A 16,557-nucleotide genomic window follows, 5' to 3' on the forward strand; every position below is an offset into this window, starting at 1 on the left:
GCTTGTACCGATCAACTTTTACCATTTGCTGATGACATGAGCCACATGCTCAGTCCTGATAATCATGATGTCATAAAAATAAGATTTTCCCAACACCAACTTAGAGCAAAACACGTTGCGACAAAATATCATTGATTTGGAAACTTGAACAACTGTTGTTTTCACAAAGGAGATTTGCCAGAAAACTTCCAATTACCAGAGTTTTCAACAAACCCACAGGCATCACATCCTGTCACCACGGCAACTCTTCTGATGGTCTAATTCACACATCTCTGGAATTACTCAGTTCAGTGTTTCAGCCAGTGATGTTGTTGACAATAAGACATCGCTCTCTCTGAGACAGTCCAAGGAACCCACAGCCCATCACACCCAAATCAAACAAAGCTTACTGCTCCAGGTTTACATAGAATTTGAATTTTTAATTATGGTTTGAGTTTCTTTTGAAGTTGATTTGGTTATTTTTTTAACTGTTTCTCAGCCCTGAAATTTTTATGTTGCAATGATTTTTCAGTGAGCTTTAGTGATTTCCCCCGCTGACACAGCAAAAAGCTGTCACTACAACTTTTCATGTATGACATGTAGTTATTTGAGCCGCAAGCCGTAGTTTCTGTAACTTTTAAGGTTTTCGTCTTCTTCTTTTGGTGCTAATATTTCCATCCTTTGAACCAAAAAGCAAAGCTCCTAATCTACCCACATAAACTATCATCAACTATCAAAAGAAAACTCACAGCACTAGAGCACTCGTCGTTTCGAAGTGATCTTCAAACCTCAGTAGATGAAAACTCTTGGCTTTACAGGGTTTTGTTTATATCTTGAGACTGTAGTAAACATGACTTGATTGCATTTCTTTTTTTGTAGGGAAACTGTCAAATCATATCAGATTACTTTAATAATGGTGAGCCACCCATATTTCCCCTCCTTTTCCGCATCTTCAAAGCATCATCCAGACTCAACTGCTGCATGTTATGAAGAGAGCTCTGAGGAGAAAGGTTTTCATATTTCTGCCTTGTTAGGACTTTTATCTTTCAATAGAGTGAGGAGCCTGTATACTAATAACTGTGGATGTAGGATATGTGTTTGTGTATGTGTGTGTTTGTCTGTTTTCCACACCAGGTCACTAAGGTCCTTCTGTATCTCTGATGAGCTCAGCCTGAATCTGTTCTTTAATCTTTACGAACTCCTGAAAAAAATCTTTTAGTGTTGGGAGACGTTTCCCCCGAGAGCTGAGCTTGACAGAGAGATGGATAGCGATGAGAGAAAGTGAGTGTGCATGGGGGAAGATGGGGGGTTGATCACTTTGTTGATCGGGTTTACACTTAAACATCTCCCTCCTCTCTCCAATTCTGCCCTTCAGCCATCTGTTCATCACATTGTCACCTCACATTGACCTCCTGCCTGATCTTTCCATCAGTATTCCAAAGCCGTTAGTGGAAGGACTCCAGGAAGGGGATGAGGCCACAATTCATCTGCTTGCTCAGTGATGGCACGGGTCTGACTGCACTGAATCTGTTTGACAGCAGAGTTTAAACTCTTGTGTCCTGATTCTCTGAGAAACGAGAGAAAATGCTTTTTCACTGATTATAAAACTAGACTATTTAAAGTATGGCCAGCCTTTAAAAACACAGTTCTTGTTAACGTTGTGCTTCTCAGAATACTAAAACAAATACATTCATAGAAAAAGAAATTGATCATTTCTAGATTGATTTTTGCTTTGCCTGCTGTGAGGCCCAAACATGTTGGTGGGTTTATTCAACCTTCACACTTGTCCCTGATTCCTGCTGGACTGTTTGACCTCACATGGGGTTTTGGACCCCCCTGTGTTTAGCCAGCACCACAGGCAGGCAGTGGTGAATCCTGACATCACAATAACTCCCCGTATTAACGACTTGTATTAACAAGTTTTCGGTATAGGCTGCTACAGCAATTAGATGGACTGCAAATAATTCCCATTCAGAAATTTATAGTAAAACATGGTTTATATAGTTCCTTTTGGTTATTCCCTGAGTTCACCAGATCCACCATAGTGCAGTCAAGGATCGTCTTCAGTTACGATCCTCGCTGTAATGTGCTTCGTGTAACACACAGCTCAAAAACAACACTTAATTTCTCATTAATACAATGGGCATTTAAATTGGCCAGAGGTCCCCAAAAAACATAATGATGGCATTAGAGTTGTGGAGTTAAGTGTATGAAATGAACTTACCCACTTTGACATGCCCTCCAGCGTTTTTCTTACCCTTTAAATTACTAAGTTGAACTCAATTTACAGACATGTTTTTTGCTTTCACTTCCACTTTAAACAAACCAACAAATGCAGCCTTATATAATTAAAAATTTATTCCTGGTGCACCCAATGCGATTCATAGTCGCTTATCTGCAAACTGTAACATAATTACTCTTGTACAAAACGATGTTTCGTCAAACGTTTAATAAAAAAGAACAAGCACTGAATGGTTAATTCATATTTTTATGGATTCGCTCTCATCCTTGTTCATCAATTAACAGCTTCCTATTTGCAAACATAAATACATCATTATGTAACTTATGCCTTACATTTTATTGGATTGTTTCCTGCACATACACAGTTTTTGCTTATAGTTGAATAAATGCTCAGAGTAGAACTGAACAGGATAATTGATTCTTGATCTTTTCATCTAAGTTGAGTTTCCTCTCCTTACTTCTGTGTTGTTTGTTATTGTTCTATCGAGCATTTATCATGCAGTGAAATTGATATTTTTGTGTGAATAGTTGCACAGTTGTATGTATTGGTTTTGCCACCTGGGGCTCTCCCCACATGAATCGAAACAGCATACCAAAGATTCAGCGGGGAGCGCCAACGAAAGCCTCCCAGAAGAAGAGTGAGCAGACATTAGAAGTATGATTAATAAGAAACCTGAAGAGAAGAGAGATGAAGGAAAAGGAAATGCCAGACAGGAGTATAGAAGGCTGGAAACTGTAGCAAAAATGCAGACTGTGTGCATCAGTGATTTTTTTTCTTCATTTTTTTGCTTAAAGGTCAGCGGATGTGTAACCCATAAGTAAAACTTTCTCACTAACAGAAATGCTCACTTCTGCAGTATTCACAAGTGCCAGTGTGGTGTTAGAATCATCTTTCAATGAGCCACACGGAAGGAAGAAGGCAGACTGCCCCTAATTTCAAAAGGTGTTGAACACAACCTGCACAAAGGTGACGTAAAAACCTGAGAACAAAGAAAAACCAAAGAAAAACAAGAGAAATGACAAATAGGAAGCCTGAACTAAACTCAATGGGGAATGCAAAAATAAGAGGTAGTTCAGTAGACAGCCTATGGGGCTGCAGAGAACGGACAAAAAACGCACTAGGAAGAGAAAGGTAATAAAGAAGAGGTGGATGCCCTAAACTTCAAAATAAAACTGGAAGTAGCCTGAAAGGGAGCCAAGAATGAACAAAGACCCAACATGGAAGACAAGAGAAAGGAAAAACCTTCAGCAACATAAAGGGAGAAAGAGACTGTTGATCATTAGAAAGGCTGTAACATAATTGCTGCAGGAGTCCAGACTTAAAAGGTCACTCCCATTAAAAAAAATTAAAATGTTTTATTCACGTAAAACGTATGACAAAGACTGACACTATTGTGCCACCTGCCTGTAAGGCGTGTTAATAATTGTGGTACGCAGAGAACAGCAGAACTACACGTGTTAACTAAACAGGTGACGTTGAAAAAATGTCATCATTCAGCTACCGACAGTAGTTTTAGCGTTTTGCATAAATTGTCCAGCAGATACGTTGCAACAGTTTTCATCCGGTGCCTATAGTGTGTATTCTACCATATAGCCCCTATTTGTACACTGCTGGAATGTTGTATTTGGTCATCTTTGACCTTTTTAGGACCAGCGGGAAAAGCAGCAACAGTGTTACAACTTGTTTCCACCCACACATCTCTAGTGCTCTTTTCTGAGCTTGCACTGGCCTGAAATTGACAAAATTTCGCAACTAAATTGAATAAACATGCAGACTTGATTGCACTGAAGATGTACGTCTAGTAGAGGGAGGATATTATAAAGTGAGGAAAGTGTAGCTGGAGGCAAGTTAAAATGTATCTTTTCATATTATCAGATATATTGTTGTTTATACATTTAACCAACTGATAATTAATGCCAGTCAAACTATTAACACATTTACTTTAAATCTGTCAAGGGCGCCTAAATAATAGTCAGCATATTTCACTTTTGTTTTTCAATTTCATGCCCAGGCAGTCAACCCGTGTTGCAGGGTATATTGCACCATTCAGCCTATGTAAGATTTATAGGAGCAATATAACCGATAACTCCTACTTAATATCGCCCGTCCCTCGTCTGTCTCCACCGTCACTGTTGTTCAGCTCACTTTCTTTCGGTTTATGTCTCTCTACAATATGAGGTGGAGTCGCTGTGAAATTCCTGCTACTGTGAGACATTATCTAGGATAATAATGGGTGTATGCTGTGTAATTGCATAATATCTGCAGAACCTTAGGCTTCATGACTGAAGCTTGATTACCTCCGTGTGTAGGGGGGAAGCTTGTATAATTTCAGTCCCATAATGCACAATCAAGTTGGTTCATTTTCTCAGGACAATCTATGCAATCAACATGTGTTGCTTTTATGAGGTTCTTGATGTGTGTGATTTTTGGCCTTTGAAAATCATATTTGTGGGGCTGTGGGGGGATTTGAACACACACAAAACAAATCTTTTTTTGTTTTTCTCAAATTCTGCACCACTTCTCTGTGTCTCTGTTGAAGCCTCGCTGGAGAGTACAAAACTATCCCTGGTTAGGAAGAGGTTAATGCAAAGCAGTAACATACTGTCCATTCGTTTTCTGCTAGACCCTTTTTTTAATCTATGAAAGAGGAATGAAAAATGGCTGCATTTAGTGTCAACGTTATGGATATCGAGTGGAAAGGTTAGAGGGAAAAATCCAAATCCCCAAATTGAAACCTGAATACCTACCTAACGAGCAGATATTAAAACCAAGACACTAAAATCAGACATTAAAGAAAAGACCCACAAACTTAATGCAAGTAATTACATTTTATAATTTAAAAGCCTCTGCATCCGATCGACACAATTTCCATTAAAATGTAGTCGTTCTGGTTTTTTTAGTCAGAGAAAAAATATGAAGCTTATAACTTATAACTAATCCAGTGATTTATTTTATGTGCAAGCAATACAAACATGAATTATTGAAAAAGCACTGCAAAGTCACAGGACTCAAGATCATCAAGGCAGTTCTCATTCTTTTTCCTGTCCTTCAAAATTTGACCAGGAAGATTTTCTGGTTTTCTGGCAGAGGAAGAAAATCAGAGTTACTGTAATCAAATATTTAAATGCAATTTGAAATTTGACATTGGTATTCATTACTCTGTACTTGTTAACAATGACCTGTTGTCAACAATATGCCTAATTATATATATTTTTTATTTATTTGCCTCTCAAGTCAAGGGTAGTGTGTCTTAAATGATGTGTCTCATTCTTTTTGGCAACTGGTTCCTTCGAGTACATTTATTATATGTATGTAAAGCCATTGATGAGCAAAACTATAGTGATTTAGTTAATTATAAATAAAATTTATATAATACATAAACATTGTTTATTCAATTATCTGTTTGTCTGGAGAGATAATCAACCTTCTTATCCTCTCATAATAAACTACATAAAGCAGTTATGCTTCTTAACTTTTTGATATCTTTTTTTGGCTTTTTCTGGCAAGTTATGCTCTTTAGAAGGGTCTTGTGAATTATTCCAGTTAATGATCACCTTGGTCAGAACAGTTTCTTTAAAATGTCACTTGCAGGTTGTGTGAGAGCTTCGTTAACCATAACCATGTGTTGATCTGTTCTGACCTGTTCCTGCCTACGAAGATGTCCTTTTATGCTGCACTGAACCATTTCACAGACCAATAGTTTAGCTGTGTGAAAACACACCCAGTGTGAGATAGATGCCCTTCCAGAGACCAAGACATTGGAAAAGTAAGTTTAGCGAGTTTTATTGGGAAGAACAAGTTTATCAAGGATAAAACGTGTCTTAACTCGTAGTTTGCAAATGTAATGGCAGCAGCTTGGTGTTCGTGATAGTCAATTTTTCATCTATGAAAAGCTGTACTAAATATATAAGAGCATAGGAATGATTTCGAACTCTATATAACTGTTGCAAATCTATTGCAAAAGTGTTGTAAGACCATCATGCCTTAGTGTTCCTCCAACAATTTCTTCATCCTATTTTCCTGTCCTTTTCCTCAGAGATTCAATAGCAGTGCCAGAGCACACAGAGTTTTATCTGTGCAGTGTGAGTAATGCAGTTCCTTTCTCCTAAAGAGAAATGTAAATAGTACTGGTAAAACAGCCTATTTTCACTGGGGGAGTTTCATTTGCAGCCAGTATTAGCTCATAACTTAGAACCGGGCTTCATCTAAAATCCATGGAAAGATCTATATTCCTTCTCTGACTGTAATCCCTGCTCTCTCTTCTTCATGTCCATGGGCATGATTGCTGTGATACATTTCATATTGCAGCAGGATGACTGTATCATGGGGTTTGGAGAATAGGACGTTGCTCCTGTGAAAAGATGTGTACTCCCTGTCTAACCTCGGGGAGCCCATCACCCTCCCCCTTCCGCTGAAGATTAAATGGATCATGTAGTGGAAAAAACACTTCGGTCACCTATTAACCATCTACTACTCTTATTGCACTCCTCCCACAATCAAACTTTCTCTCTGTTTTCTTTCACTTTTCTTCTGCTTCTTTGCCTTTCTCACTACATGTCTCTCTGTGTCTCCAGGGCAAGTATTGTCCAGAAGAGAGTCATCTATTTCCAGGATGAAGGCTCTCTCACCGTTCAACTGTGCGAGAAAGGTAATAACAGCTGCCCATCCAGTCTTTCTTTTCATTCTTGATTGCGTATCATGTTGCTAGTGTCCTGTGCTCTACGTGTAGTTTACCCCCCCTCCGTCTTTGGAGCACATTACCTCCCTTTATTTCATACTATATTTAAAAAAATCTCAAACCAACAAAGCCAGCTGGGGAAAATTGTGAGGACAACAAATCCTGGATGTCATGGGAATTTAAATATTGCTTTCTGTTTCGCTGCAGAGCCCAGCCACTGCTTTCATGCTACCTGTGATTTCATTGCAGAGAAAAATGGCACTCTAGCTTCCTAAAGCTCACAGCCAGCCTGATAAACACTGCGCTCTTGCGAGACAATAAGGCGTCAGGACTCTCTCAGCTCTGATGCACACATTTATTGTACAATAAAAAAAGAGAGCCTGGACGAGTGGTTTCTCAAACTTAATCTCAGGGGAATTTTACTTTCATAAAATCCTCCTTACCTCTCCAAAATCTAATTTTCCAGGCTATTATGCAAGCCAATCAAGCCGCCCTGTTTCAATTTGCTGACGTAAGTTAGGTCTTGTGAGTCATCCTGCTATAACTTAGATGTCAAGTGAGGCTTTCTTTTTTTAATAATTTGGTGATTCATAAATATTCAAGAAATCCCCTTGACCTACCTTTGCAAAACATTGGTCCTGGGCAAAATCTGAATATTTATAAGCCTGAGTTAAAGCTAATGTGTCATTTTAATACCGGTTTATTCCGGGGATGTAATTTTGTGTCATTCTCGGTGATTCCAAATTGTCAGTTGCCAGGTAATTTATGCAGGTGTGCATTTATATCAAACCTTGCACCTCGGTGTGTCTGTTTGTTTACTCCAGAAATGTGTTTTTTAGGATTAATCAGGGCCCTGCGTCCCGATTAACCTTAAATTTTTACACCCGAGTGTCATTTTGTTTGTGCTGTCATCGTCGCATTCTGTCTCCTCGTAGAGGGTGAAGCTACACAAGCTCCTGCCATTGAGTGCTGTGCCTGTGGAACCGCCAAGTACAGACTCACCTTTTATGGAAACTGGTCGGAGAAAGTACATCCTAAAGATTATCCAAGTGAGTTCAGTTTCTCAACATCTTCTGACTGATGCATACATGTACACAGTGCACTGTGGTACCTGGAAATGCTCTGTAGGTCTGCATGAAAAATGTATAAAAGTATTGTAAGATGGCAGCGTGATGACAGAAACGATAAAAAAACTGTTTGATAATTTGACATTTTGACATTTTTTTAAGTTCAGCTCATAGTAAATAAATAAGTGAATAAATAGGTGGAAGGTGCTGGGTTTGAATCCAGTTTACATGTTCTGCTTGATAAAAATCACTTTTAGCTAGGTAGGTAGAATTAGCGCTTTCTTCATCTTGATGTCTGAAATGTGATTGATGTGTAGCCCAGATGGCAGCCACTGAGGATATGAAGTGTATAGCATTCCTATAACTCAGCTTTAGGATATGCTTGCCTTATACACTCACAACTTGGCAAGTGTAAGTACACTGGTATAGACACAACAAACAAGTCTGTGTTCTATGAAGGTTTAGATGACATATGTCTATATAGTATTTGGCTTATAAAGGTTTCCTCGTGGTAAATGACGAGATTTCACTAAGTCTCTGTACACAGTCCAACACATAACGCGTGTACAACTGTAACTTAACCAATTGTGGTAACTTCTGGTAACTGAAACTGCTAGTAGAAATAAATTAAAGATGTTAAACATGAGCACAGAGTCAGGATGAGTGAATGAAAGAACTGAAACAAAAGTTTTCTTTTAAAAAAATCATAAACATGTTGTCATAAGCTTCAGTGAGTTAAGAGTGTTCCTGACTTCCTGTGTTGTAGGACGTGCCAACCACTGGTCAGCTCTGATTGGTGCATCCCATTCCAGAAGTTATGTGCTGTGGGAGTACGGAGGCTATGCCAGTGAGGGAGTCCGTCAGGTGGCTGAGTTTGGCTCCCCCATCAAGATGGAAGAAGAGATTCGACAGAAGGTAGGATTACCATCATACGGATTCTCTGTGGGTTCTCACCCACTCCGTTTTTGAAGTGTCAGTGTTATTTTCCTATCTTTTCATATGATCCTTTCCCATCATGTTGGATTAAAAGTTCTAGTGGCACGACACATCAAAAGTATAAATAAAAACCACCAATTCTAGACCATAACAGTGTATATGGTATAATCATCATTTGAGGCGCTCAGGTTCGAGGGTTATTACAACATACTGTGAGATTAATGACAGGTTGCTCGAAGAACAAGCTGAAATATTGCTCACACACACCAACACGCACGCTGAGCAAACACGCATTTTCAAAGCTGCAGCTGATGAACGTGCAGCACCACAGTGACACTCCCATCTCCACATCATGTCTCGGCATTATTATCTATGATCTTTCTGCTTATTAAAACAGATGCATATTGACAGCTTTTAATGCTAGCCACTGCATGAAATCAGATTCCTTTGGAAACCATCAGCAAACTTCTTTTGACTGAACTATGCCTTTAGGGGATCGGATATTTTTGGAAGGCATTCACTGGATAGCACACTGGGAGGACGAGCTGTTGTCTCAGCTCTTCTTCTTCTTCGTGTGTGCGTGTGGCAAAACTGAAACATAGCGCAGATAGAGAAGAGTGCATAACAGGACACAGCTGACAGGTTTGCTTGAGCATGTGTGTGTGTGTGTGTGTGTGTGTGTGTGTGTGTGTGTGTGTGTGTGTGTGTGTGTGTGTGTGTAACCCAAATGCTTGGATGTCTGTCAATATAATATATAATTTCCTATAGCTATATGCTGGACTACCAAAAGGCATTTTTTTCATACATTTATGTACTGCAATTCTTAAAGGAACAGTGATTTTTACATCTTGGGATTAGTCCCAGCAACTATAAGGTGGCGTGGAAGGATTCAACTGCAAATTGCATAGCTTCATCCTGAATTAGAATTCAACCTGCCGTCTATAAATGATATTCATTCATTCACTTGGAGTTTACTTGCTGCAATACGTGACTGAGAACTGCATTTCAGACATTTATAATCAGCACAAGACCTTATTTTTATCCTCAATTTTTCCATTCATCATGTAAAATCTTATATGGATGAATTTGTGAATAAAAGGTTCTGAAAACCAGCCTATAAAAGCCAAAATCTTTACCCAATCATATACAGACCAGATCATATTCAGACTTTTGTTTTTAGATTTTTTAGTTTCCGTTCTGATGACTCGTGCTTGTGTCTCTGCAGTCCACAGTGTTTCTGCTCTGTTGTGTCAAAACAAGTATTTAGCTTTGATTTAGTAAAGTATAGCTGAAATGTAGAAAAAGGGTAGTGTTTAGAAAAAAGACTTTTTAAATCACTGAATTTCTCAGTGGCTACAGCAGCAAAATTAAGCAAAAATTTGTGAATAAAATGTAGTTATTTGGAAGTTAGACTCTTTAATTACTCAAGAGATTCCTGGAGATTTCTTCCTGTTAAAAGGGAGTTTTTCCTTCCCACTGTTGCCAAACTGCATGCTGATAGGGGGTCATATGATTGTTGGGTTCTTCTCTGTATGTAGGGTTAAAAAGCAAATGCAAAAGTGTCTGATGAGTCCTTCTGCCTTACATGCTGGGACATTAAGGGTATTATTGGTCACAGACTTTCAAGCACAAGAGAAAAGTAAAAGTTGAGTTCTTTTTATCTTATAACGTCAATAAAATTACATCATCTCGCTGCATCCCCCGCAGGGGTCCATCGACCACTCCTGGATGAACGAGTGCAGCAGCAGGTTGGGTCATTGTAAGGCACTAATGGTAACAAAGCCCAAAGGCTCCCTTGCAGGATCCTGCAAGCGCTGAACCCCCAGTCTAGATTAATTCTTCTTACCATGAAATTCCATTTAAGCTCCTGGTACAAGTAACTGTTGTGTTGGCTACACAGGTAGCTAACTGCTGCTGAATGTAAAGATTTAAAGTGGATTGCATGTGGTGGAAATCTGATACATTTGATTCTGACTCTGGTGAAAGGACCTAAAAATCTCGTTTTCCATTTCCCTGTTCTGTTTTTTATTTCTTATTTTGGTTGGGGAATATAGCCTCAGTTGCAGCGTCATTTGCCAATAATCATTATGCAGTAACAGAGGATGAGAAAACAGGATTAATGTTAAGAATATAACTTTATGTAATTATAACTAAAGTGCATTAAAGTTACATAAGCAATCCTGCTCTAAGGAGAATAGCTGGAGCCCATCGTTCTCTGTCCAGCACCACTACTATGAACACAATGCCCTTTCTTCCCCTTGCCTGCAATGCAGGTGTGACTGTTTAGGAATTTTGTGAAGGCTTCTCTTCGCAAAAAATGAATTAATAAATACAATTTTTAAATAATACAATGATATAGTTCTAGTTTATTTCAGCCGTTTCTTTCATTAATTCCTGTCTCCCTGTTTGCTTTCCAGAAATATAGAAGGAGCAAAGAGCTGATTTGTAAGACCTGATTATAGGATATTTCCAAACTTTAAGGGAATGTCAAACTGAATTTTCAGGTCTAAAGCACAGAATCACACGATGTACTGTGGAAACAAAATAAGGTTATAATAAACAGATGTCATAACAGGTAGACTGGGGAAAAATAAAATGATGTCAGTGATTGCACATAGCAAAAACGTTGGACTGCATTAAAAGAGCCTATTTTGCTGTATACCACTAACACTTTATAACGTGCATTTATTTTACACAGAAATATTCAATATAAATAGTATAAGCTCTCTTGTCCATCTCTCAAAAGAGCTGGCAGTCATTTTAGTTTACACAGTGTTTCAGTTTACATTAACATTAATGTTCAGTATGTTAGTGTGTTATAAAACTGTGATTACTGTGATAGTGCATTTTAGTCTTCTGATTAAAATGTTACATTAATGTTGCTTGTGTGAACTGCTTTGACCTAAAGTATATGGATGTCTCTGCGTGTTTTCTTTCTGCCTCACGCTGTTTCTGTGGGCACTGATAGGTGCGTCCTGGCCATTTGCGAGGGAACAATAGCGTGGTGCTGGTGGGCTGTCAGTGTGGTGTGTGCCTGTCAGTTTAGGTTTGGGCTGTTGTGTGGAGACATTATAAGCTGACAGACAGCCCTAACTCCTCTCTTGGCTGGCTCTGTCTGTCTCTGGGGCTAATAACCACCCTGAGACAATGAAAACTTCAGCCTGTCTCATGGTAGAATGAGATGGCTTGATTGTGTACTGTAGACTGGAATGTTAGCTATTGAGCTGTTGGATGAAACAGCCCGATTGTACACTGGAATGTCAGCTATCAAGTTGCTGGACTTTGTACCAAGTCTTAAAAACTTTTTCTAATACGCCCATGATTCAAAAGGTTGTTTTTATTTTAATCGGTATGTCCTGTTCATGTGAAAATGTACTGTAGACCTGCAGTGTTTCAGTCTTTCAATATGCTAGGCTGGCTTATTTTTATTTATCTAAGATTTTTATATTCATATCCGTTAAGATACACTAAACCTATAACATATATAAGTTAAAAAATATATAAATACAGTATCAACCCAGTAGTTCAAAAATACAAAAAATGAAAATAGTCATATACAGTAAGAATATATTATAATTGTACTAGTAATGTATACTAGTAAATTTAATAATATGGTATAAATTTATGGAAATGTCATTTGGTTTCTGTACCTTTGTCTCTCATTTCTAAAGAGTTTAAAAGATCTGTAGAGTTATTTGGAGGAACAGATGCTAAATGCCTTTATTTACAGTGTTAACACAAAGCTGACATTTCCACTTGGATTTAAAAGTGTTTCCATACTTGTGTTATATGATTCAGTGAATTCAGGAACACATTATCAACATTTTCTTTATTTTGCCTTCCCCAAATGATGACTTGCCTTTGTTAGCTGGTCTTTCAAGCATGCAGTGGTTGAAGTTGCAGTGTGTTACACTTTGTTGACTGCCCATGGTTCATATCATCATCCTGTTTGAAAGCTACTTTTGCGCTGTTTTGGACTGGCAGCGTGTCAGTCGTATCCTGCTCCTCATCCAGTGTGAGCTTGGATAGCTGAGACAGAGCGGCTACACTACTTCAATAAGTGGCAGTGAAACGGATATTTATGTATTGTACAGTATTTAAAATTGATTCCAAAGGAAAAGTCCACAATATGTGCTGAATGCCAAGTGTCTGTTTCTGGTTTTGGCTTTTGTCAGCATCACAAACCTAAATCTGAAGTGCTGTAAACAGCAAATCATCAGCAAATGATCAGGATCTGGTACAGTTTTGTTTTGGTTTTTTTGGAAAACTTCTAATGCTCTCATTTATATGTGCACTGACTAAGATGAATTTTTATGTAGTTTTAAATGCACCTACTGACTGCCTCAAAATAGCAGCTTGAAATGTGTTTTGATGTTACACTGACGCATAAGAGGGAGAATGGCACCTCTTTCATGTTGCTCTTTTGTTGTTGTACTTTGCTTGAGGTTGTCGATTCGCTAGTTTTTAATCATAAGCCAAGTCAGCCCATTTTTACACTGCTAGAGATGTTGATGAAAAGAAAGAACATCTGCTTTACTCAGCTTGGAACGGAATTTTGTGATACTGGCGTTTACTATACATGTTAAACTGCAGATAAGTATGAATGACATTTTTCCTTCTTTTCAGTTTGAAAGAATGATTTCATATCCTAGTAATATCCTAAAGGTGAACGGTAAAGAGTAAATTGCTATGGACAGTAAACTGATGATTTTGAGTTTGTTGCATGAGCTGTGTTCCAGATACAGCATCCTTGGCCCCTCAACAATCCTGGCCTTTATTGACATGACACCATCACACAGTTGCTGCAACTTTTCTGTAAATCTTCCATATCATCCATGAGGAGCTCTATTGAATAGAGATCTGGTGACTGTGGGAGCCATTTGAATACAGTGACCTCATTGTCCAACGAACCAGTCTGAGATGCTTTGAGCTTTCCGACATGGCACATTATCCTGCTTGAAGCTGCAATCTCAAAAAATGTGCTTGGTACCAAAATACCAATACCACACAGGGCCCTGTGCTTTGTTATTTTAAGCTGGGTTATGTATAGTTGGGTATCTGTTTCAAAAATATATATTAGTTAACTTTCCAAGGTTTCAGGCACAAGAAAAGTAAAACACAGATACACACATACACATTTTTCTTTCAATTCGCTGGGGCATTAAGGTTCAGACTGGGTGAACATCGAAGTGGCTGCTGTAAAGGTGGGAAGCCGACATGGGTCAGTAATCCCTGTCTTAGCTGAGAATCCCAACCATCCAGAGGAGCAATCAGCTGTGGTGATGTGTGGACAAAGCCTTAAGACCAACCTCTCCATCGCAGCGCCAGCCAATGCTCCCCATCTAACAAACGCCTAAGCCCGGCACAAGACAAGCAGACTGGCAGACAGAGACACAGACAGGCCGGGGAGGGGAGATGAGACCTCAGGGCTCTCACTGTGATGATGTACCTACAAGCCAGAACATCTCTGTCAGAAAGGTGCTGCAGCAGAAGACGTCATATACTCTATTAGAAAGTAATTACATGAGATTTAATAACCTATTGAAAGTTAAACACAGGGTTTTCTGTACATAAACATTTAGATGCTAAATATGATGTTGACAGAGCCGCGTGTGTCGCATTACAAAAGAGTGAACAGCTGTGACATTTTTTCACAAGGCCTCTGCGTTCATTAAAGACACGACTTACAACAGTCCTCTCCTGCTTGGTCAAGCTGAACTTGCCGATCTTGCCGTCCGTCCTCCTCCTGCACCTGGCATCCACTCCCGTTTGCACAAATGCCCTGCAGGCGCAGCCCAACATGCATGAGCCTGTGGAAAATTTGCTCATATCACAGTGCACATAGAGCATTATATTGCAGATTTAAACATGCCAGTAACCTCAAGTGCTGTTGGCAGTTTACTGAAGTTAATAAGCTGCAGACCTTTTATAGTACCTGTAATCCTACGACTACACTCAGGTAGAGTTTAAAGGATTTTATTCAAATTTTTTAAAACTGCCATTCCATTGTTTGTTTAATCAGCATCATTAGCAATATTAGGATATATTTAATGCAAGTTGAAGGAATTTAATTGGTAACGCATGCGAATCACCATAAGGTAGAGCTGGGCGATAGAACGATAACGATATCTATTGCGAAATAACTTTTTCTCGATAGAAAAATTAAACTATTGCGATAGACCTCACCGCTCTTGACCTCTTAAAAAAAAAAAAAAGAACAGCCAATCCAAATTAAGTAGCAACCAATCAAAGCCGCAGCGTCACGTCACGTGACTTGCTACGTACAGCACAAGTGCCAAGCCGCACATGTGTATTTGTTTGGGAAGCAGCCAGCCGCCGTGCCGCCCGGGTAATGGAGGAAATGAGTGTGCCGACTAGAGAAAAATCAACCGAGAATGTGACCGAAGGTTACCCAAGAGAAAACAGATGATGGTTCCAATGCCGGAGAGATTGTCGAACGGAAGAGCCATAGAAGTTCCGTAGTGTGAAGTTATTTCGGCTATTTCAAGTCTGACAAAAAACAGAGTAGCGTGCACTGTAAATTGTGCCGAAAGCAAGTCTGGAAATACAATAAACCGGTGCATGCTCAATCTCTCACTGGAAGCGCTAATTCGCCATTTGGCTTTTGTTTTAAGTAACTGTTAAAACTGTTGGAAAAGCTAAGCTATACAACAAGGAGAGATTGAGAATTTCCTTTTAGTTCTCAGTTTATTTGATATTGACAAAAGTTAGTCAATTTTGTCTGTTCTTCTGTAAAACAAACTAAGATTTATTTTTAGAATTAATATTTTGTTTCCAAGTAGAATTGACAATTTAGTCTGTTTTGTTTGTTCTATTTTGAAATTTAAACGCTTTAGCGGCTGCCTTTTGTGTAGTTTGCAATATTTGCCTTTATTTATCTGAAAAAGTCTCATGTTCCTTAAGTACATCTACCCTGTTGAACTTATTATGGGAAATAAATATTTAAATAAAAACAAGCTGCTGATTATTTCACATTTTACTTGTGAGCAACGGCACATTTAAATCTTACAAATATAGTTATTTGGCTTATATCGTGATAGATATCGTTATCGCCTGCCTGAAATGAAAAAAACATATCGTGATATGAAAAAATCTTATATCGCCCAGCTCTGTAGTTCCACAGCACAATGTGTTTAATACAGATGTGTGTATAACTACATTTTACCTGGTCTGACTACTTGTATTGCAAATGTTTGTTGTGATTAATGCATTGAATTAGAACACTTTCACAAAACCTGCTGCCTACATTACAAACGATGCAATCTGGGAACCCATTATCGGTCACCTGCTGACTTTGCTTCTGGGGACGCTGGACAATATTTCAGGGCTTTTGGTGTGGCAAGCACACGCGTTGCTGGCACTCTCTCACTGTTAGTGGATGCAGAAACATTTTTTAAAGCTAAAAAGTTATCCATTCCTTCTTTTGTACTTCACACAGACTGTTTATGTGGATGCAACATAATCAAAGGTGATTTACAAAATGCTTCTTAGACTACAACACGAATTAAGAAACGTTGAAGTATAAAAGAATCATATGTTCATATGTTGATAGATGGTTATCAAGATTATCAAAACGCAATTCACCTGGCAAAATGTGAAATCCCTGAAATTCAGGGGTGCTGTGCTACCGTCAG

At 38.7% G+C, this 16,557-nt stretch overlaps 1 protein-coding gene across 2 annotated transcripts in view; it reads left to right on the plus strand.

The window, feature by feature from the left end:
• The window catches only part of spon1b (spondin 1b), a 128,973-nt gene that overhangs the window by 27,426 nt on the left and 84,990 nt on the right, over positions 1 to 16,557 (plus strand). For both annotated transcript variants that reach the window (XM_085414808.1, XM_085414809.1), the window contains exons 4-6: positions 6,796 to 6,869; positions 7,835 to 7,948; positions 8,733 to 8,881. In XM_085414808.1, coding sequence (XP_085270934.1) covers positions 6,796 to 6,869; positions 7,835 to 7,948; positions 8,733 to 8,881 — 337 coding nt within the window. The remainder of the gene's footprint in view (positions 1 to 6,795; positions 6,870 to 7,834; positions 7,949 to 8,732; positions 8,882 to 16,557) is intronic.

This window comes from Rhamphochromis longiceps, linkage group LG7 (assembly GCF_057381845.1).
Source record: "Rhamphochromis longiceps isolate RC_006_pf linkage group LG7, R_longiceps_female_GT1.1, whole genome shotgun sequence".
Lineage (NCBI taxonomy): Eukaryota > Metazoa > Chordata > Actinopteri > Cichliformes > Cichlidae > Rhamphochromis > Rhamphochromis longiceps.